The 24,310-nt window shown below is 38.9% G+C and overlaps 1 protein-coding gene across 1 annotated transcript in view; it reads left to right on the top strand.

The window, feature by feature from the left end:
• PCDH17 (protocadherin 17) overlaps positions 1-24,310 on the top strand; it is a 110,841-nt gene that overhangs the window by 30,407 nt on the left and 56,124 nt on the right. Inside the window, exons 3-4 of the mRNA XM_019529824.1 lie at positions 3,046-3,104; positions 3,248-3,420. Of these exons, the coding sequence (XP_019385369.1) occupies positions 3,046-3,104; positions 3,248-3,420 (232 nt within the window). The remainder of the gene's footprint in view (positions 1-3,045; positions 3,105-3,247; positions 3,421-24,310) is intronic.

Genomic DNA, 24,310 nt, shown 5'->3' with positions numbered 1-24,310 from the left:
CTAAGTAGTTTGTGATTACAGGAACTTTTTATGTAAGTAAGAGTAAGAGGTTGTTTCCTTTGCCCAATAGTGGTTGGGAATGAATGGAAATTGGAAGTTAGTTTTTGGTAGGGTCTACAGGTCATGTATGCTGGGAGGATACATGGTAATTCATTAATATGTGTAGACCATAATGGAAATGTAGATGTTGCAGAGTAGGAGACCATAACTGGGTTTCTTTTCTATACGCTGATATTGGCAGTGACATGAGAGAAGAATTAAGGTTGTTTTTGGTGTATGTATGAATATTTAAGTGATTGCATAAACTATAAAAATATTTAAATATGTCTTCCTTAATTATGATTTTTATTGTTATGCCTTTAAAGGCCTATTTTTAAACAGTATCATTGATGTGAATACATTAGAAGTTATTTGTTAAGGGATGAGCTTAATACTGTATACATAAAAAAGTAAAAAAAGGTTTTTGTCCTGTATTAGGTGAGCAAGGTCAGGTTTTCTAAAGAGCCAAGCACCAAACAGCTCCCACTTGGGTACCATGTACTTTGATAGATTTAGCTTGATTTCCTGCAACTTCTTTTTTTAGAGTACTTTTGAAAAGATTCTTGCTCTGAGAACTTCTGAAAAGCTAGCTCTAAGGACTTGCCCAAGGTCACAGAGTGCCAGTGGCAGACAGTTGTGACTAGAACCCATGACTTCTGAGATCTAGCTTTGCAGAGTAGGGCTGTCCAACCTCAAAGCAGGGGCTGCATTAGCAGGGGCTGAATACCATGGGGACAGTGCTAGTAAGGTCTGTATGCCCCACATGTGCCTGCAGGTGGGTATGCAGGTGGGTATTGCAATATCCACGAAGGTGGCCCTCTCCTACTCTGTTGCACCACACATGCATGGTTGGGCACTCACTCATGCAGAGTATTACCCCACCTCACCTTCACCTGCCACCAGGCTTTCCTATGGCACCAAGTCTCATGGGCACTCCAGGATGCCAAATACTCTGGAACTGTGGGCTGTGCCATGCCATACCATGCTGTCCTGCCCCCTCAGGGAGGGGCATACACCGGGAGGAAGCGGAGCTCTGAGACGATGGCTACTGCTGCAGCTGAATTAAAAAGGGCAGCAGCAGCCAGGTGGGACTCCAGAGGCCACATGTTAACCACTTGTGGGTTGCACACTACTTGGGGTGCCCATTGGACATGTGTGGTCTAAAATGTTTCCTCTTTTCATAGGTTATACCCATGAATTGTCCCCTAATACCATTCCATTTAAATCCTAATAAAATCAGCTGTTGTAAGTACACACAGAGCCCTGCATTTGATAGTCCTGTGCAATCTTAAGACCACAAAAGTCATTTGGAATCACAAGACTAAACATTTTATGCAGTGTTTTGAAAACAGAGGAGTAAAGTCCGATTCTACTGTCAGGCATATGGCTTTCATTGCTATATATCCTAAAGAAAATTCACACATGTGCAAAATCCAATTATTTTTAAAACAACATATGCAGTGATACACACTCCAGATCTGAAATTAGAAACTGCTTGAGAATCTTAACACAAAGTGCCTGATAATACCAACTGTCTGTGCCAAAGACTTAACAAGCAGTAAGAAGCACAGTATAAATAATCTTTATTAACTGGTGGATGGGAACATCTCTTTTACAAAAACAAATAATTTGTAGGATTATTTTAAATCACTTAAGATACACAAGGAAGAGAGCCAAGTCTGATTTTGTACATTCTTTTAAGAATGAGAGTTGCTTGACTGTGGTCTGTAGCAAGCAACATAGAACAGTAGGTTTTACACATGCGGTCACATTTTTCTAAACTGCCAGTATCCCATGCAGTCCTGTTCACAGCAGTTAGTAATCCTTATAATGGTGGACATTCATAAATTTGCACATAAAAAACCCCAACAAACCTAAGAAATAAAGTTGGGAGGGGAGAAAACAAATATTTAAGAGACCAGTCATTTATGTAAACACTTGTCGTGCAACATTAAACCTTACCTTGGGCCTTCTGCTTCATTAATTGAGTGCTCTCTGTGTTACTGATACTTATGCTCTAGGTGCTGTTGCAAACTCATAGCTTCTGCGGAGCATAATGGCATGATATGAAGTGATGCAGAAAACAGTAGAAGCTTTGTCAGTAGGTCAGCTGCAAGAAGTGACGTGTATGACTGTACAGTATATGGAGTTTTGTGAAAGATGCAGTCTCTCTTTCTCCCAAAGAACTTTAGTTGATGATACAAGGGGAATTCAGTTCCCTCTGGCAGAACTCCATGTTGGTCTGTATGCAGTAAATACTCTTGCTTCTACAGTTACTTAGCTCATGCTGCTAAAAATATACCATCACAGATTTCATAAATTATCTCCTTTTTAAAAAAAATACTTAGCAACAACAATCACTTTATGTTCTTGTTTATATACAATCTCATTGTTTGAAACTTCTATTAATACTGATGAAAATTAATTAGAAAGGCAAGAGCAACATATGTAGTACTTGTATTTGTTTCCAACAGTATTTAAAAGGAAAGACCCATAAGCCACAAACACAAACAGACTTAAACAACCTATTCCCCTCCCCAGTTCAAGAACAATGTAGCTGTTCCCGTGAAATTATATTACAGCAGTAAGGGCATCTGAATCTCAGAAGATGGTGTTATTATACCTAAAAATTAGAATGATTGAATAATTCACTTTTGTAATATGCGAAAGTTAGGTAATTTTTCCTCTCCTCTTCAATAACCATGAGTCTTAACATCTGACTAATGAAAAAACATAAACTGTGTCATCTGTCAGGTTACTAACAGAGACTGCCACTTATTGGAGCCTCATTGTTTACTTTAGCAGGTAATTTGTGGACCGGAATCATTTAATTGTTCTGAGCACATAATTACATGCCAGCATTTTCCAATTTAATTAAAATGTACAAATCTGAAGATTAAGGGAATTTTTGAATTATTAATCATTTCTCCTCTAGGAAATCTTGTTGCTCTGCAGGAGATTTGTCCAGTGTACAACTATACGTATTTTTTTCCTTCTCTTTCACAGACAGACAATTTTCCCGCAGAGCCCAATTACATGGGCAGCAGGCAGCAGTTTGTTCAAAGGTAAGGCCTATTAAATAACTTTCTCGGCTTCCCCATTTGCATTCTTGTCAAAATTGCTTTGCCAGAGAGTACAATTCAAATTGGAACAAGTAAATACAACTCTCTCTCTCTCTCTCTTCTCTTTCTCTCAATATGTATTTCAGTAGCTCCACGTTCAAGGACCCAGAAAGAGCCAGCTTGAGGGACAGCGGGCATGGGGATAGTGATCAGGCTGACAGTGACCAAGACACTAACAAAGGCTCCTGCTGTGACATGTCTGTTAGGGAGGCACTCAAGATGAAAACTGCTTCAACTAAAAGCCAGCCGCTCGAACCAGGTGAGTGAAGTCTCCAATGCCTACAAAGTATAAAGCTTAAGCAGTCATTGTAAACCTATTAGTACAACAGTTGCAGGAATAGTCCATTGATAATACCATTAGAGAAAATAATAAATCTTATAGCCAAACCAGAGTAAAAACTTTCAATATCTTGCAGTATAATCATGCATTGAAACTGCAGTATTGTTTGTTATTTTTACCCCAAAGTAGATTAAAATAATATTAAAAAAAAATAGTAGTTTTCCAAAATGACTATACTTTATCTTCAGGGACGTTGCCAGTAATATATTGTGTACAGTCTTTCTGCCCAGGCATGCTTTGCAAATTCAAATCATCAGATTCATCATCTACAACAGATAAAACAATAATCAGTCCTATCCATTCTTCATTTAGTCTGGAGAGAGAAAAAGGAAAAGATTTGGTGATCATAAAAGTAGATGAGAAAGAAGTTTAGTTCATAACTGGACTTTCCTATTGTAGTATTGATTTTACTATTAATAGCAACATAAGAAGTGAAGTATCAATAAATGGCAGAACGTTATTTTTCAGTATAATTATTTAATTCACACCCTCAGCATCTCAAATAGGTATCTGCGTAGTTACCAAAATAGTTTTTTTCTAGGGTGGTGCTAGTGGTCTTGCATACATTGTGACAAATAAGCATGTTTATTTCTTCAAAATCGGTGTCCATTTCATTCTTTCCAAATGCATTTTAACTAGCTGCAATGTCCTTTAAAAACAACACAACACTTCTTAACAATATCAGCCAAACTGAATACTCCAGCCATATCTGTGTTTGTGTGTTTTGCTTGTATTCACATAAGCAGCGAGGAAATACACAACTGAGTTATTTTGGATTTACTTCACATACCTGTTAGTCATTTTAGTTTCTTCTATGGAAGATGATTCACAGAGTTAGGATATTTAAAATCTGATTAATTAAGCCATTCTTAATGAGAAACTATATTTATAATTAAGCAGACATACATTATAAGATTTTTATTAATTGGTGATTAATTGGAACTAGATTTTTGCCTCTAGCATAGTCTGATCTGTAGTATATTCATCAGCAAATACATGCTCTGCTTCATTTTTCTGATCATGTTGAGATTGCAATATAATTTTTGCTGTGTAGAATATTTAGAGCGCTGCAGTATAATTTATTCTGTATATATTTGAGGGTTGACCTCACACAGGACCTTGTTTTCCAAGTAATAAATGCCAGAAAGATTATTTTTTCCTGACCTTTTACCACAGTGACTCTCAGCTTATAATTGGACATTGATCTGTATAAAGATGCAGTATTTGATTTTTTTTCTTAATGAAACTGTATGAACATGGATCTAAGTTTCTCTGTTGTGTATGCTAAGAAGGGACAGCATCTCCAGACTTTTGTATACATAAACAGACCTGAAAATGAAGTAGAATCTCAAAAGACTAAAATATACGATTAGGATTTTTTTTCCTAATCTAAACAAAACAGGTGCCTTTTTAGAAAATGATTAAAAAACCTAGTTCCTACTATTGCACTCTGTGCAGCAGCATGCTGTGCACATCAAGTCAGGCGAAGGTCAAAATGCAAGAAGACTAGTAAGCAAATTTAGTCAACCATTCCTACTGCTTATTTTTGTAATAATGCAAGGACCTATTCCGAAGTTTGCATTTGTCATCATCTCTAGATGAGGGGTCCTATTCATCAAAAAACAACTCATGCGATTGGCTCAGATGAATTCAATTCAGGAATTGAATTGCTTAATATCAGCAGGAGGTACTTGCATGAATCTTTCTTGGTGCAAAAAAATTACATATAGATATAAAAACAGCAAGAGTATCCCTTTTTCATGTGGAATTAAAAAGCAGAGTAGTATCCATTTGTTGCTTCCTGTTAACTAAGTAATAAAATGAATACTGAAGAATATACTTAGTACATCTTATAGACTAAAACCTACAACAAGGTCCATACAGATACAGAGAGATTCGCCCTTTGTTATTGCAATTTGCTCCCCGTGAAATCAATTATTGTTTTATCATTGATTTTACCGTGAGGTGTATTGGAATGGGTATACTTTTTTCCTTATAAAATAGAGAAATGGGATTTGTTTTTTCAAATGAGTCAGGTGTAAGGGGGAAGGGGAAAATGTGAAAAGTAATATCAGAATCTTATTTTTCATAAAGAAAAATTGACTTCTAGAAAAAGGAGATGGTAAACTTGTCAGAAAATGGCTTAAAGGGGAGTCAGAAGCATTTGCTCTTTTAACGTTTCAGGTCGTGCTCCAGGACAGAAATCTATTATTTTATAATAAAATTTTAGGTCTGGTGGTGCTTGTTTAAATAGATTTAAAAAGCTGTTACTTTATAGATCTGAGGTCAGTCACAGTTATTAGGTGCTTAGCATTTTGAAAATCAGACAAGAGCCTCGCTTTGGCTCTTGGTTTTGAAAACTTTGACCTGAATCTGTGTCTGTACTCTTTTGTGAACCATGTCCAACCAGTGCTATCTATAAGGGCATAGGTCCACTAATAGTAACAGTAGTAGTAGTAATGCTACTGCATTTTAAATGCTTGATCATTTAGCCCTCTTCTGGTTTGGGCCACCTACAGCCACTTAATGTGTGCAACCAGGAATAGAGCTCCACCAGTGATAGCAACAATGGAAAAATATCATGAAAATATATTTAATGTGACCAGCCTAGATTGTGTCCTAGCCCACTTTACAGATTGCATCCCAGGGAAACAAAACATGGAGGAAAAAGCCCAGATTATGAAAAAAACACTATCCAGTATTATGAAAAAAACATGATTCTGAGGCCTGAGATCCATAGATGGCAACTTTTGCTTTTTCCTGGATAAGATACTATTAAATTTAGAAGACAGTGAAAATTAGGGCTTTTCCTGGACACTTGACCTTGATGAAGGGAACAGAAAAAGAAACTTTAAAAAAGTCATTGAAGGAGAGACATTTAAAAAATATCACTGAGACAATCTTGTGTAAAAACAAATATGTCCCTTTTACTTATCTCAACCATATCAACCTGCCGTATATTTCAACCCACTACTTCATAAAAATGTTTAACTGTCTTTTAAGCTTATTTAGGCTATATGATTCACTAGTTTCTCTAAGCAACTTCCATATGCTTACTAGTCTTTAAATGGAATGGTTTTGACTACTTTTTTTTGTCTAAGCCTTATTTTTTGGATTCTGTCCCTGAGATTTTTAAACCCCTCTGCAGGCAGAACAGTCTGAACTCTTCCCTCCTCCATTAAACACATCAACAACTTTACATACTTTGTTTAAGTTACCTTGGGCATGCCTACATGTTAATTAATGAGCTGTAATTATGGCGCATTAAGTTTAGGACCTGTAATGACAGGTACTAACTTAATGTATTGTAATCAGCACTATTGCACATCAATGCAAATAAATGGCCTTTCATGATGTTAATGTGCATTAGATTAAATCTGCTGTGCATTAGCTCATTAGCATGGGTTTTGCCTACCACGCTAATACGCAGTAAAATTAGTCTTATGTAGATGTGTCCCTTGAAAATATTCTCTGATTCATTTAGAACGGCTCATAGTATTTTTCAATTATATATGTATATATAAATAGCGAATCTCCATTTTTTCCCCCTATAGATAGCATGTAAGGGTAGTAGTATCTTTTCGTTGAAAAATTGCCCCAAGCTGAATGTCCTATTCCAGGAGTATAAAAGCATTCATTTGAAGTCCTAACAATTTCTGTGAAAATTGCAGTGCCACAAAAATGTGACAAGTAATGCACATGGCATTGTTCAAACACCTGTTCATCTTTAATGCCACAAAGCCTGTACTGCTGGCACTTTCGAATGCAGATACCAAAATACTTTGCAGGAGCCCGCATCTTCAGAGGTTTATGAGGACAGCCAAGCACAGAAGAAAGTATCAATTAGCTAGCTGTCTGAAGAAACCACCAGGGACTTCCCCGCTCCTCTTGTGCTGGGAGTGCAGAGCCATGCCTCACCTGTTCACAACTTCTATTGCCAGAAAATCTGATCAGCTTCACTTCCAGGCCAGAATGGATCCCTGTCACCTGCTCAACCTGTGGCTTCTGATCCAAATGACTTGGTTTTAGAAAGTAATGAGGACACCATAGAAAATAACCATAGTTGTAAGTCAATTCATTTTCACCTAAATGGAGGAACAAACAAAGCTATGGTTAAAATTTTTGTTTGTTTTGGGTTTTGCTTTTTTATTTTTAAAGGATATTTTTAATGAATTAGTTAGTGAAGCCATGTGGAAAGAGGAGTTTAGGAAAATGGACATAGAGAATTTCTTGAAGACCAGTGCAGCAGGCCCACTGTGTGCCATACTCCTACTGGCACCATGATTCACTCACTCCATTGCCCCATGAGAGGCCAGCAGTGGGAAGAGGGCTGCAACACTGGCTCTACTTCAGGAGGGGGCTGAAGGGACTTCCATTCATTTCAGCTGTGGTTTTTATGAATTACAGTAGCCAGCCTCTGCACCAAATGCATGTGGACTTTCCAGCTGGACTACCTCCCCACTGAGCACCCATGTTGCCTTTGCTTCAGGAGAGGTACTGAAGAGTTTCTCCTTAGCTACAGTATGGCATTTTCTACTTACAGAAGCTGAAAGCCAACTTTTGACAGATCCAGCTATAAGCTTAACCACTCACTAGCTCTTGACTGGTGATGACCTTATTTTATGTAATTCCTTTGATTTCTGTAGTCTGGCAACTATTACATGTTCCTCACAAAGGTCTCTGGCTCAAAACTGGGCAGAAACATCCCCCTCCTCAGAGCCCTCCCTCCAGCTTTGCTTGTGATGCGGATGTGAAAAGAACAGATATTTTTGGCTTGGGAGGAGACTCTTGAAGGCGAATTCCTGCCCTATTCCTTGGGCAGCAAAGACAATCTTGTTTATAGGGAAAGAGCATTGACTACATGTTGATCTATAAGCCCAGCTTATCCTCTCTCAGGCAGTAGAGTTTGGAGTGCCATACAGACTCCCTGGGGGCATGTGTGGGAGTCGGGGAGTGAGGAGCAGAGTCTTCTGGGATGCTGGAAGACAAAGTCATGCCCTGTGATACTCTGGGTAACTGGACAGGCATTACATGTGGTACTGGAAATTGTCGCACTTCTGAAAAGTTGCTGTTGTAAAGAACTAATGTTTCTTTAGTGGGAACACAATAGTCTTAAAAAAATGTGCTTGAATGCCTGTATATCAGTACAGTACAGTATCTAAACAGTAGCTAATATAAAAAAAAAACCTCATTTATTTTGATTTGTATTTTAGACTTTTTTTAGTGTATTCTAGTATTTTTTTTGCCTTATATTTAGTTTAGCCATCCAAAGAACTAATAAGCCCTAAATACTTTTCCTGGTTTCTTCTATTTTTATTTTGATTTATGCTCCCCGTGCTTTCTGCTTTCTTCTACATATTTTTATTTCATTGTTGAAATTATCATAGAGATCAGAAACCTTTGACTCTGATAGTCAAACAACCTTGTTGTTTATTATTTGCTATATCAGTAAGTATGGTATCATAATTTCAAATATATGATTAGTACCAAAGTTTGGCTTTCATCTGCTCCTGTAGCCATTAGAGGGGAGTTTGCATTTGAGTTCTTGCCTGGTTAACAATAGCATAACAATCACATTGGAAAGTACAGGAAGGACAGAGGAGCATCCTTGGAATAAGATTAAAAGGAAACTCTAAATGTTCATGTCCCCTAAGACCTATAGTCTCTTGTTCATTTCTCTGCAGTTTTCAGCTCAGTTACAAAATATAGCTAACCAGTTCAAAAGCGCTGAAATGTCAAAGAAACAAAAAAGCAGCAACACTAAAATATAGCACCACTTCTTCTGCACACCAAAACTACATATACTCATATGCATTGTAATTGAAGTACTTCTGATTACAGCAACCTTACAAGCAAACAATTATCAGTGTTTTACATCCCAAAGGTATTTCTCAGTTCTTCAGTGGGCACATCAAGATGAACATGCATGGGCATTTCCTTGGGGACAAATAGCAGTGACACATAATTGTGCTGCTGCTATTTGTCCCTGGGGAGCACCCCCGAACGTGTGCTCTGGCACATGGCAAATTCCCCAGGTGGGGTAAGGGAGGCTGGGGTCAGCACCTGGGCTGGCCCCAGCAGCCTTACCTGGGGCCCTGGGGGCTGCAGCACTGGCAATCCGGGCACACATAGCCTGGCCAGCAGTTGCAGCATGGCTCTGGCCAGCCAGGCTCTGGTTTCAGGTGGCACGTGCTGCAGCTAGGTATGCCACCCTGCTTTTTTTTCTGCTTTTCTTATTTAGACACCAAGATTTCCCAGTAACTAATTTTAGCTCTACACTGAAAATATGCAGCATGGAGAACCTTTTCATGTGTGTTGCATGCATTTTGCAGTGCCTCAAAGCCTTTTGAGGCACTGAAAACCACACGTTCCTGCTCATGTGGATGTGGCCAGTATGTCTTTTAAAATCGGTTATAACTTTCTTGGTTGTTGATTTTTTCCCCCTATTCTTAGGCAAGACTGTGATCATTTATTCCTGAAATTCACTACCATACATTGATCCCCTAACAGCAAGCATTAAATTATTAGAATTTTTAATAAATTTTCTGAAGTTCCCAGTGACAGCCTTTTCACAATTCATAAAATCTCTAGGATAATTAATGTCCACTTGGATTTGTTTAACTGAATAAAAAACAGTCTTGAATGGTCAATGCAGAAAGGTCATCATCAGACACAACTATAATGCCATCACAAATGTTTCCCATGGCATCGGGAATGGTCAGCTCTCATATAATTGCATGCATTTAATAAGTGAGAAAAGCAAGGAGATTGTGAAGACAGATACCTTTTCAACCTTCCTCACAGTTTAATGATTGTCTCTGTTGAGAAACTGATTCAGACTGGTAGGCCTGACACAAACCATGAAATATTTTGTTCAACGTTGTTTCCTCTCTTAAGTTCTTCCCCTGGATAGACTGTCTTCTCACACATCCTATACGCACACAGAATTTGAATAACTGTCAAACTCACTGCTTGTTCTGATAATATCTAAGAATCCTGGCACCTATACCTGTGCTCTGGGGTGGCGGGTGGCATTTAAAGCAACTTTTGGGAGCTGGTCTAATTAAAATGTCTGCAGCGTCTCATGTATTCAGCATCCCATGTTTCAAAATGGTGGTGGCTAGTTTGTACTTAGAAAGAGTCTCTAGTCTTTTAATGTACCATGGATGTATTCTGTATTAGGAGTATCTGTTTCTATAGTTATAGACAGTTTTATTCCCATTGGATTTGTTCCTTATTGTACATTCTCTGCTAGTCATAGTCCTTTCTTGAATTTTATATTTTAAGCAAATAGATTCAATTTTAGGGGCAGGCAGCATTTACTTTGGGAAAAGCTAGATATTAGGTAGCCATACCAGGGAATGCACCTATCTTGATAGCTGCCTCTGATTGATCAAAGTAATTGTCAACACTTTTATAGACACTGGGGTAATATGGCTCTATATAACTATAGAAATTTGTATTAAGACTAAGTATCCACTCTGGATTTTCAGACTTGTAAAGAATAAAGCACGTGTTTTTCTTAATTTTACCACAAACTTTACCAGTTTTTTTACCAGCAAATTCATGTGGTTTTTATACAAACCAACATGGGTTTCATCTTCTTTGTTCTGTAAGTAGATTTTTCAAGTAAACTGCACTTGTAAACTTAAGAGTGTAGACACCCTATCACTGGTCTCTTCCTCCTCAAGGAAGTTCTAGATGCAGTGAACAGGTTGAACTATATATTTCCTCCACTGGTATTTTACATTTGGATACATTTTCCATTTTTGATTACGGGAATACTCAGAAACGTTTTGTAGAAGTCTACTTTTTGTTAATGTGATGTTTGAGCAATGATCTCTACAACTTCCAGTCCTTTTGGAATACATATAGCAATAAATATCTGATTAAAGATTTTAAAGTAGGACAAACCAAAAACAGACTTTCTGAAAAAACAAACAAACAGAAATGAGATAGTCTCTGCAATATTCTGGACCTCTAACATCTTATTCAGTTCTCTTATCTGAGACCAAAACACATAGGAAGGTAGGAACACAGGATTTAACTCAGTAATTCCTATATCACCTGTGTCAGGCAGGAGGTCAGACTAAATGCTTATAATAATTCTTTCTGGCCTTAGATCAATTAACCTATGAAGACCCTATGTATTTATATTATATGATGAGGAAGATTCTATTTTGTATACATTAAATTGAGAGTTCTTTATCATCTAATTTTTACTTAGGATTTAAAGAATGGTGATTTTAGGGGTTTTTTGCATCACCCTTTTAAAGCCCTGTTCAGAATCATTCTGCTGTAACTGGCTCTTGGATTCTTGGAATTCATTAATATTACGTGCAGTCTTTGTTCATTGTTGCTGCAACAACAGAAGATGAGCTCTCAGTACTCAGTAAAATGAGGCGTTTCTATGGAAAATCATTATCGTCAGCTAAGAACTGTTCTTTCAGCTTCTTTATATAAATTGAAATATGAGTGGGGGCATTGAGGAATCAACAACTTTGGACTGAAGAAGGCAGAAAAGAGACAGTTTTCATTGTTTTAGCTCTATATACTTTTCTGAGAAGTAAATGACTGATCTATTGTGCTTACTCTTTTTAATGGAAGTTTTAGTCATGCATTGCTATGAATACATGAGGATTTCCTAAAACCCCAAACATTATGACAAAAAGATTCCTTAGCTTTTTTAAAAGTCCTTGCTTAGTGGATTTATGTTACAACTTCCTCTTCTTTACAAAATTACACTTTTTTGTGTTCAATTATGCAAACCCACCATTAGAAAGTGGACCTAAACTACTACTTTGAAAGGATAACTGGCCTAATGGATAGAAGGAAACTGGGGGCAGATTTGTGGAGAAGTGCAGAAGGTGCAGCCATGCAGTACACACACAGGTACTCTTTGAGCTCCCTTGCTTGCCAGTGTGGCTGCTACTAGAGCCCACATTGGTGTGGCTCTGGAACCAAAGGGATGAATGCCATCGTGGCTCAACCTTCTCCTTGCTCACCACTGAATTCAACACTAAGGGAAGAGGAGTCTATGGCAGCAATTGTGCTGGAAAACAGTACCAATGTACTCTCTGGCAGCATCTGTGATAGAAAGATGGTGAGCTCAGACAACTTATTGCACATATGCTGATGTACAAAGTCAAAGGGGGGTATGGCTGCATTCCCACACATCACCCTTGTTCCACTCAGGAAATAGTAGATATGGCCTATATTAGGGAAAAAAATAGGCATGGTCCTGCATAACATTCTCAGAAGCAAATTAGTGAAAAAGTATAGATTAAATAAGAATCATAGAGCCATAGAGAAGTAGGGCTGGAAGGGAGCTCCATATGTCATCTTGTCCAACCCCCTGCCTAAGTCAGGATCATCACTATCCAAGCCATCCTATACAAATCCATTGTATAACCTCTTAGCAAAACTACAGTCAGTCCTGCCACAACATTAGACATAACACTCTAACCTGCCACAGGTAAAGTAGGGGAACCATGGCAGTCCACATCCTGCTTTTGTTGTTAATGTACACTCAAGAGATCCCAGGAAGAAGGCCACACCCCTACCCACATTACAGAGGAAGGTAAACCCCCCCACAGTCCATACCAATCTAACCATAGGATAAAATTTCTAACCCCTAATATGATGATCAGCATGGGCAACTGGTGCCTCCTGAGTCAGGGAGGGCACTTGCCCCCCCAGTGGCCAGTCAGCAATGGGGGAGGAAAGGAGGGCAGGTCCCCCTGTGACCTATCACACCAATCTAGAACTGGCAGCAGCACACCACTGGCACTTCTGGGTGGGCACAGTCAGCCCTGGAGGGACCGCGGGGATTGCTTCTCCTCGTGCCCCTGCTCCCCAGCTGGTGCTCTCGGGGGGGGGGGACCAGCCTTCTCACCTCCCCCCCCTCCTTGGGAATGCTGGCTGTCAGGGGAGGCACCAGAGCTCTCTGGGGGTGCAAGTGCACCTCCATGCATCCCCTACACATCGCCACTGATGATCAGCCTGACTCTGAGTGGAGGTGCAAGATACTCTAACCAGAAACCTCTGGGTTTAAGTCCCAGCAGTCAAAATCCCAAGGCTTGGCTTCAGCCTACATCCAGTGCCTCTGAGAAAGGCTTAAAAAATACCCCAATGCATGTAGTAGGGCATAAGGGAGGTGGAGGGTGGGGGAGGGATGGAATTCCCTTGCAGCCCTATGTGGCAGTCAGAAAAGTTCAGAAGCATACGATATAGTCGTAGTAGATCATAGGCATAGCTAGTGGCTGTCCAGCTTTTTCTTAAATATGTCCAGTGGTAGAGAGTCCACAACTTCCCTGTGCAGTCCGTTTCACAGCCTCACTGTTCCAACAGTGACAGGGGTTTTTTTTGCCTGAAATTCTATCTAAACCTACTTTGCTGCAACTTGAAGCCATTAGTCTGCAGCCATTCTGCTCTCTGCAGTGAGAGAGAAAAGGTGTTTTTCCTGTTCTGTCTGGCAGCCTTTCAAGTATTTGAAGACTTTTATATGTCCCTGCTTAAGTGCCTTTTTCACAAGCTGGACATGCCTACCTGTTTCAGCTTCTCCTTGTATGACTTGCTTTCCAAGCCCTTTATCATTTTTGTCTCTTGCCTCTGGACCGTCTCTAACTTCTCCACATCCTTTTTAATATGTGGAGCTCAAAAGTACATACAATACCCTAGATGAAGCCTAACCAGTGCCAAATGGAGAGGCACTAACACCTCTTGTGTCTTGCACCTGACACTTTTATTATGCATCCCAAAACTACATTTGCCTTTTGTACAGCTGCATCACACTATAAACTCATATAGACACTGATCTACCAAGATTCTCTATCTTCTCCATAGGGCTGCCATCCAGCCAGGTGTCACCCATCTATATTTTTAATTGTTCTTCCTGAAGTATAGTACCATGCATTAGTATTAGGCTGGTACGAAGGTGGTTGAAAAGCTGAATTCAGAAGATAATTACCACTATGTCTCTGTCTGACTGGCAGAACATATAGAATGAGGTCCTTCAGGATTCCCAACTGGTTCTGGATCTATCAATTATTATTATTCATTAACTGTTAGGAGGGGAGGGAGCTAGAACCTGGATTGCTCATTACCTAGGAAAGGTCCTCTAATCATGGGACTATTTGGGCCAACATTTAGGAAGGCCATTTGCCTCCCCCTGTAGTTGCTGGTTGTGGGTTTTTTCCCAACCAACGTTTCATGGGCCTACACAGGGTTACATGTGGACCTGGACAATTCTATTCTGTCCTGGAGCCTACACAGGTGGAACAGAGTCCTCTGAGCATACCCCGGAGGCTCACACATGGAGAACACAGCTGTAAACCAATGCTAAAATCTACATAGGGATCAGAAATAAGGTTTGGCCTTACATTTACAGAATTTCCAATGACACCAAAGTGAAAGAGATTGCAAGCATTTGGAAGACAGGATTATCATTCAAAATAATATTTATAAGTTGGTGAAAAGGTTTGAAATAAGATGAAATTCAGTTACGATAATTAGTAAGGACCGTATTAATGAAGGAACAATTAAATTTAAAAATACAAAATTGAGAATATCTGTTGAAGCTATATTATTACAGAAAAGGGTTGGGGAAGGGGACAGAATACAGTGGGCCACAAATTGAATACGAGTCTGAAAAATTAATGCTGTTGTAAAAAGACAAACATTATTGTAGCTTGTATTACTAGGATTGTCATCATAAGACAAAGGAGGTAATTATTCCACTGTGCTCAGCATTGGTGAGGCCTCAGTTGGAGTTTGATATTCAGTTTTGGGAAATACATTTTCAGAAATGTGTAGACAAACTGGGGAGAATACAGAGAAGAAAAACAAGAATGATAAGTATAGAAAGCAAAACTTCAGAAGTTTTAAAAAATACTTTAGGGAAACTCAGGGTATACTTGGACATACCTCAAGCTGGTTGGACTATATGCACTCATGAGGTCTCATCCAGTTCAACATTTTTATGATTCTATTATTCTGTAATTAAATATAATAATGAAGTATGTCATCCCTTTCTACATAAAAATGCACAGAAGAGGGAAAAATCTGTTGAATACTCCAAAAGCTTTTTTGTTCATGGATATCATTTCTTTGATGATGTACGGCTGGCCGTGGTGCAAAGCTGGCCATGAATTTGATCTGAAGCAATTATTCATGGAATATAGCAATGGCAATAAAACTTAGTATTTAGAGAAGGCATTTCTTAGACATATGCTATAACACTATTAACTAAGTATGCTCATTAAAACTGGGTCTAAGCCCCGTGAATTAGTGTTACATATGGATAAAGTGCATTTGACTGTGCACCTATTTGACTACCCCCATATCCAAAATATCAGTATAAATGGCTTCTGTATCATGCTGCCACTTCCCCTCATCCCAGCTACCGTGTTCATATAATTTTTCTGCCCCAAGTAGGCTTTTTGTGGTATGCAAGGGAATTATATCTCAGATTGAGTACTTCTGATGCACAGTTCATCACATTACAGTTCTTTTTACAGGAAACACTCTCTACATAACAGATGGCCTCTAAGTACTACCTTTTTTTCTGAAGGTGACATGGCTGCTTTGTCTTGCAGCTCTGAGAGGTATGTGTTCCAGAGGAGCTTGTAGTAGCTGTGTGGTAGTAAAAATAATGCTGCATAGCTGCCCCTCTACAGCTTGCCAAACTACATTTAATTCCATCTGCTTCCCTCTGCAACACACAGTGGAGAGGAACATATGTCTAGTGTAACTAAGTTGTTCTGTGACTTTAACATTCCTTATTGAAAGGATACAGATATACTGCATTTACCTGAATCCAAGACAACTTTGAATTTAAGACGACCCTCTAATAATTAGGTAGTATACATGGAAAATGCTATTTATATAATTATATTACAATATAATTATAATTATATATAATTTTACATGTGTACAATATAGTTTTGGAGGATCATCTTAAATTCATTCCTCCTGCTGCTATGGTAGGGAAAGGAGCAGTGAGGGCCAGGTGGCCAGACCTTTACTCTTTGCCCCCACCCCACCTCTGCTTGTGCCTTTCCTCTGCCACCTGTTCAGCCTGGTGCCTCTCCCCTACTCCCTGCCCCTGCTACCTGCCCCCACCACTTACCTTCTGAGCACTTCTGGCTCTGGCTTCAGGACAGTCATTGGTAGCAGCCAGCCTGGTCAGGAAAAAGCAGAAGCAGAAACTTCAGTCCCAGTTGGGTTGAGGTTGGAGCTAGGCCTGGAGCCAGGGCTGGAGCTGGAAGTAAGCAGCTGGGGAGGGGGGTCAGGCAACATGGATTTGATAAATACAATATTGTATAAATTTAGGAACCAATACTGTTATCTGTATTAGTACAATTAGTCTCTTCAAAATCTGTGAGAATGTTTATGTGAAGAAAGCAAGAAATCTATATCTAAAAACTTCTGATATGTCAGATGTGGTATTTTTTTCTTAAATGTTGCCTTATTAACTACTAGTGTATGAAATTTGCTTTTTAAAATTTTGATTTTAAAAACTATTATTAATTTTAAAAACATGCAAGCCCAGAAATGTATTTAATGAAGAGGCAAGTACTTTTATGGGATATCTTTTATTGGACCAACTAAATAGTTGGAGTAGTTGGTGCAATAAAACATAATACCCATAAAAACTAGGGGGTATGAAGCAGGCTGTATTCAATTTGGATTCAGTTTTGGCCCAATTGAGGGGACAGTGATTTGATTTGTTGATTTGAATCACTGTCTGGATTCTGAAGAGTCGATTCTGATTCGGAGAATCAGCAATTTGGCCATAGACACAGCTTTAAATGTTTTTTTCTACATACCTTGAGGTACCAGGTGCAGCTCGTAAATGCTGAGATGGTGGGGCAGATGGAGCATTCCACAGGAGCACGGAGGGACCCCCCGTGTGCTCAGCGGCCACCCTGGAAGTAGACCAGAAGTATTTCCAGTCCACTTCCAGGTCTGCTGCTGAGCACATGGTGGACCCCCCCACATATCCCTGGCTCAGCAATTGGCCATGGGGGTCCCCAGGTGCCCCCCCAGACCCAGGAGGCCCCAGCTGCTGAGCCGGGGGGGGTAGAGAGGGGTGTCTCCCACGTGCTCTGCAGTGGACCTGAAAGTGGACCGGAAGTGCTTCTGGTCCACTTCTGGGTCTGCCATTGAGTGCGCTGGGACCCCCCTGCATGCCTGTGAGATACGCCATCTGCCCCACCATCTCAGTGTTCACGAGCTGCCTGGTATCTTGAGGTATGTAGAAAAAACATATAAAGCTGTGTCTATGGCCAAATCATCGAATCTCTCTGAATCTCTCTGAATCGAATCACAGGCTTCTGATTCACTTTGGAGTGATTAATGGGTTTCCTAATTCGCGTCAGATTCGGAGATTTGGCTGCCGAATTGAGCCAGATCTCCATTGTATTGAATCAGTGAGCAAAGCTTCACACAGCCCTAATAAAAACTCTTGTTTCTCACATGTTTCCTGTGCCATCATGTCTACAACATCACTTGTATATTATCAAAACTGCATATCTCATAAATGACAAATAAGTGAATTCAGTTTGCAAGTATGTTAATCTGGGAAGCCTGGTAATATTTCCATCATAAGCCCTTTATGTGGAGTTTAATAACTGTGAGGTAAAATTTGAAGCAGATTAAAACTGACTGTTCTATGAAAAAGGAGTCATTCTTTCTAAAATAAGTTTTACATGGTAAGACATTTCCATTTAAATTGCATAGGGACTGGCACCGTAGGCATTCCTACAGTGTCTTGGTAAACTTGGCCTTTTCACAGTAATTTGCATCAGCCATCTTTCCTGGAGTTAATTATTTGCTACCAAGCTTAGGTTGAATAAGTTTAGACAGTTTCTTTTAAAAACTGAAGTGCTGTGGGTACCTCCCATGCCTAAGAAAGTTTCAAACAATTTTAAAAGTTAAGAGTTGCCTCCTTAATAGTAACAGAAACCCAAAGAGGATGGTGCCAATTTTTATGCAATGCGGAATATCCTGGAGATATGTTTCTATAGTTTGAGCTATCAAGGGAAGCGGCCACTAGACATATGTACTGTATAGATCCATTGACCCTCAACAACTTTTCTTCAAGTATTAAGCCTACATATGCTAGCAGTGCTGAAAATTTCATCCATTATCCCAGTGTTTTTGTGTTTATTGTGAACAATGCTCACATTTAAGGGCCAAATTGGACTGCTGGTCTGTAAATTCATTCAAAGTTGCACTTACTAATTGCAAAACGAATTGATTTGTTCTTGTTGTGTACTGTCCTTTTGCAATAATTATTTCATTAAGTGCCAGTCTATACTCTGCTCTGTAGTGTTACACTGATAGTGGAATTTCTTCATGTGTACTTAATAGCACATTTTAAAATATAGTTTTAACTTTGGAAGGGATTTGGGCAACCAAAATAAAGGTTGCAAAACAAAGTAAGCTAATTTTCAGGCTTTCAAGCTCTTTTATAGATATAGATATAAATATATGGCATCTTTCCAAGGCAAGTAGGTTCAGAAAATTTGAACTAATTCCATTCAGTTTTTTTGAACTTGGCAATGGTCATTTATTTATCTTTCTTTTCCCATTAAAAAAATCTAGTCATATTTCTTTAGGCAAGTTTTTGAGATTTTGAGCTCAAGCAGTGACAGGTCAAGATTGTTCTGGTTCCCTCAGCTCCCATATGTACAGTATTGTATCCTCCCCTCTCTCTTTTTTCATTAGTGTATATGATACATGGTGTGTAGCTGCAGATTAATATTATGCAAGATATATAAAAGAAATATTATGAGTTGCATGTCATACATATAGGTGAAGTTTATTTGAGGACAGATACAGGGAATGTAGAGGGTGGAAGGAAGGAAAAGAAGGCTGTATGCTGGGGCCATTATGCTTGCTGTGATAATGCAAAATAGCTATAAACTCAGTTTAACCAGTAAGTATGCTATGGCTGCTTTGTGCTTCTCTGGAGTGCAGTAAAGTAGCCAGAGCATACCGATGAATTTGGCTGTAAAAGGTAAACTAAAACAGATGAATTAAAGTTGATAATGCTTATCTTCTAGCCATCAGAAATATCACTTAGTAGCACAGAGGGTTTTTCGGGGGGCGGGGGGGGTGTTTTGCATTTTTCTATATTTGTGTTTTAATGCAGAGGAAAAGTGGAGGCATCCCAGACAAAGCTATATTCAGATACTGGAGGGAATGCATCAATAATTAGGATAAATTATTGTGTGCATTAGAGTATTGTTGCACTTACCTGTAAGCACTATCCTATAAATTCAGGAAAGCTATATTTTAAATCAGCTTATATCCAAAAATGTAAATTAAAGTACAATTAAAGCACATAAACAGATTTAGGATTACCCTACACTGACATGAGAAAAGAAAGAAAATGAATCTTTAAAAATGTGTGTAATGAGTGAACCAGAAGCACTAAAATGTCTTGATGATAATTGCAGAAGGTAGGGGCAGGGTAATACCTTACAGACTAACTCATTCAGAAAGGCACAAGCTTATTGACAGGTGGCTGTAAACAAGCACAATTAAAAGTGGTTGGATGCTTTCACTCCATACTTAATCTATTTGAGTTTATTCTAAGCTGCCATTAACTTCAAATGTCCCGTGTTTCCTATGGAATAAGTCCAACATCCAAGTACTTTGTTTAATCCATAATTACTGATAAATAACCCAAACTTTAACACCTTAAGAGTCTGAGAATACAGCTATATATCTATATTAAACTGCCAATGACTAGTACATATGAAGTTCTTTGTGTTAATAACAAGTGATCGTTTATGCATTCTTTATGTGTCTTTATGTGTATGTTCATTTATGCTTGCACAACATAAAATTTCCAACAGGAATTTTAAGTTAGTTAGATCTCTGATCAAGCCGAGAGACTGATCTGAACTGGTTTCCAATAACTTATACAGGGTTATGTGTGATTTCTGTCCCTAACCACAAAGCCAAGTTAGCTTATTAGAGTTAGGCACCTAACTGTCCTTTGTGCTTTTGAAAATCTCCTTCACAATATTTCAGTAAACTCACAGTTTTAAGTTGCCTTAAAGAGCCATTTAACCTGTTTTAATTAAGACAATGTAAGCACCAATTAAAAGCCTAGAAATGACTTAATACTGCTGTTAAATATATGGAGCCAAATGCTGCTTTCAGTCCTTTGTAAAGGCCCTGAAGTTCCTCTAATTTACATTAATGTAAATAACTTCAGAGTTTGGCCCATGGTTGATAAAAATAGACTCTTACCTCTAAACTTTCTGCAAGCTGAGCAGAGAGGCAATTACTGCATAGCTGCCTTCCCCAGAATAGAGATTTAATTTTTTCTGATTTCCAGGAATATGGAAAGAGAGAGAGGCAAGAGAGAAAGAGGACAAGGGAGGAGAGAGGAATTTGGTTGACAAGCATGCAAATTAAGAATACAGCTGTTAGCACAGAAGAGAAACTGGCAAATAAGTACAAGACAGTTAGATCCCTTCACACTAGCCAGAGACTGCACTGCCCACATGAGGCGTGTCCCCATGAGCAGGACCGTGTGTTTCCCCAGGGACAGACAGCAGCAGCATGCATTTGTGCCACTGCTAGTTGTCCCCGGGCAAGCCCCTACACATGTACTCTGGCATGCAGCAGATTGCCCCAGGTGGGGTATGGGAGGCTGGGGCTAGCACTGGGGCTGACCCCAGCAGCCTTACTTGGGGTTTTGGGGGCCTCCCAAGGCTGCAGCAGTAGCAATCTGGGTGCACAGAGGCTGGCTGGCAGCTGGAGCGTGCTCTAGCCAGGCTCCAGTTTGGGGCAGCACATGCAGAGTGCTGCTTTTGTTGGTGGTTTTTTTGACACTGTGATCTTCTGGTGTTAAAACCCCCCCCTGTCATACTGCAAATTAGCAGTGTGGCAAACACATGCACATGTGGTACATGTAGTTTGCAGCACCGCAGGTGGATTTGTGGTGCTGCAAACTGAACATGCTTATGAGGGACAAGGCCTGAGATGCATAGCATGCTGTCTGCTGAATGCTATTTTTCTTACTCCTATTGGTACAAATAAATTTGGAATAAACTTAAACTGGAGTTAGGCTTACCATATTATTTTCACACATAGTTGTGTACATTGGAGGTTAATCAGAATAAGCAGAGTATCCCTTGCCTTCTCTGTTTTAGATCAATATCTTATGATCTCTGGTTACCGCTATAAGTTGACTAAGAATAACTTAACTGTAAGTTTTCACTATCCACTGCCAAATGTCACCTTTCCCTGCTGTTTATATGATATTTTATGTGTAAACCAAAGACAAACAGATTTGCAGAACATTCACAGTAGTAAAATTTGGGGGTTGGGTTATGTTTCTCTGATTAATAGTTACTCTTGTACTATATTATTGAAAGCAGTTGGGAGGTAAGCAGCTTCAGAAATATAGCACAAAAGTAAAACAAACTACCTATAATAAGAGCCTATTTCTTAACAAAAATGTGTTGTTAATTTTCAAAAGGACAGGAAAATATCTATCACATTCTTAATGAAATTTAAGACACTTCGGTTTTTGAGAAAGCAAGAACAGCAATAAAGAAATCTTTAGTTAAAGAATGTCAAACTTTATTTTTAAAGAATACATTAAAAACTAAAGTCCAAATTCCCCCCCGCTAGGTTATTTTACCAGAGGGGAAACAAAAAATTTAGGCTTAAAATTGTTACTTTATAAAAAAGTGGAAAAGAGATTCAGGCTTCCAGACCTGCAGATTGTCCCAGAATCTGCCGGGGACCAAATGTTTCTATCCAGCATCTTCTGCTATACGGCCCTCTGCTTCACAGAAACAAGGTTTTTGCAGGCGCCAGGTTCCTAAGTACTATACGGTGAATGTTAAAAGCCACCTCCCACAAGAGTATGTTTATGATATGAAATTAATAGCAGAAGCATCAGCATTAACCTCTAAAATTTTTACTGTATTAGTGGGGAGATAATGCCACAGAGAACAGCTGTTTTCCATTCATTAGAAATATGGTCTTTGTGGAGGCATTGCTGAATGCATCCCAACTTTCATATCTCCAAATTAGGTTCTAGAGGATTCTTTTTTTATTCACTTGACAAATGAAGACTAGTATAAAACCCATAATTCTTCATGCTTTAATTAAATATTCATCTATTTAGCTTTGCTCTGGAATGATTATGGGCATGTAGCTTGGGTGCCAAAAGCAGTAAAAGATAGTGCATTTGATATTTCAAATTAGAATCTGCGATCAACTTGGATGATACCCCTGGAAAGCCTATTGAAATATTCTTTCTGAATGACTGACAGAAAATATTCACTGTTGGTCCAAGACTATATGGGAGTCTAATTAAATGTCAAAATAATATGTGTATATATCTGACCACTTGAGCTGTTATACATTAGGTTAATTAAATACCAAAGGATGATTCAATTAAAAACTAACCTCTCTATAAGTTATCTTTATTTTGCATAGTGTTAATCTTTAGTAAATGTTATCATTTGGTTGTTTGAAATCATTCATGATCTCATTAAATCAAACTTATTAAATCTAAGACAGTTCTTGTATATTCATTAAATAGGATAGATTCTTAAACAGCTGTTAATCCTTGGCAAATATGTTTAAGAATCAATTGTCATTTAATAAACATACAGTAACAATCTTATTAAATCAAAATAAATATGTGTTTAAGACATTTGGGCCCTTGTCCTGTCCTATTACTCTCATCATAGTTGAGTAGCTATAAATATTGCATTAGAGTTGGGGCTTGTCTGAAAGTGACTAGACATTTCAAATTTCCTAAAATAGTCCTGCATTTCAGGGCTGTATCCAGTGTCCTCAGAAAGACTCTCAAATACAATTTTTGTCCCAAATTTGAAAAAGTAATCTTATATTGGCTGAATCCTCCCACTTAAATGTTCCTATGCTGTTGGGCGGTGGCTGTGTCTACACAGGATGCTGACTGAGCAGTTCTTAATGTGCAGTCATTTAGTACTTGCATACCTAGGTACTAAACAACCGTGCAGTAGTGTCCCCACATGGCTTCCTAGTGATGCTGACTGTGCAGTAGTAATGAGCTACTGTGCAGTAAGCGTCTCGTGTAGACACAGCCAGTGTGTCATAAGGCATCTGCTGAAAGCTTGTGTTATTCTTCCAGTTAGTCATGTGCAGCAAAACATAAAGCTGCTACTCTGCTTCCCATCTGAGCTACTTCTTGAACTGGAAGCCATACAGATGTCTATATACACTGCAGCACCTGAATGAATTAGACCTGTCTCTGATTAGGTCTCACTGGACACAGCTACACGTGCCTCTTTTAACACTTTTAGCCTAAAATCACCACTTTAATGCACATTAAAGGCATGTGTTTACATGTGTGGGCCCTTAATGCACCTTAAAAATGATGATTTAAGGCTATGTGAGTCTAAATTTGATACCTGAATAAAGCAGTTATCAAATTTAGGTGTAAATAGCTAAATTGCACTAATGCATGTGCAGATGGACTGATGTGCATTAATGCGGTAAGCAGCAATGGACAGACACTGCATTAATTCTCATTAGAGTGTCTGTACATGCGCTAATGTGACTTAGTTATTCATGCCTAAATTTAATGCACCTTAATGTGCATTAGCACATCCATGTGTAAACATGTGCCTAAATTGCCTTAATGTGCCTTAAGCAAAGGTGCATTAAATTTAGGCACATGTAAATACATATGTAGATATGCCCGCTTGATACCACAATAGTACAGAGGAGGAAAGATTCAGAACTAGTATAGACTTATATACTGGCATTTGGAAGTCTCTAT

This window comes from Crocodylus porosus, unplaced genomic scaffold (genome assembly GCF_001723895.1).
Source record: "Crocodylus porosus isolate Cpor-Errol unplaced genomic scaffold, CroPor_comp1, whole genome shotgun sequence".
NCBI lineage: Eukaryota > Metazoa > Chordata > Crocodylia > Crocodylidae > Crocodylus > Crocodylus porosus.
This window is presented reverse-complemented; position numbering and strand designations above follow the sequence as displayed.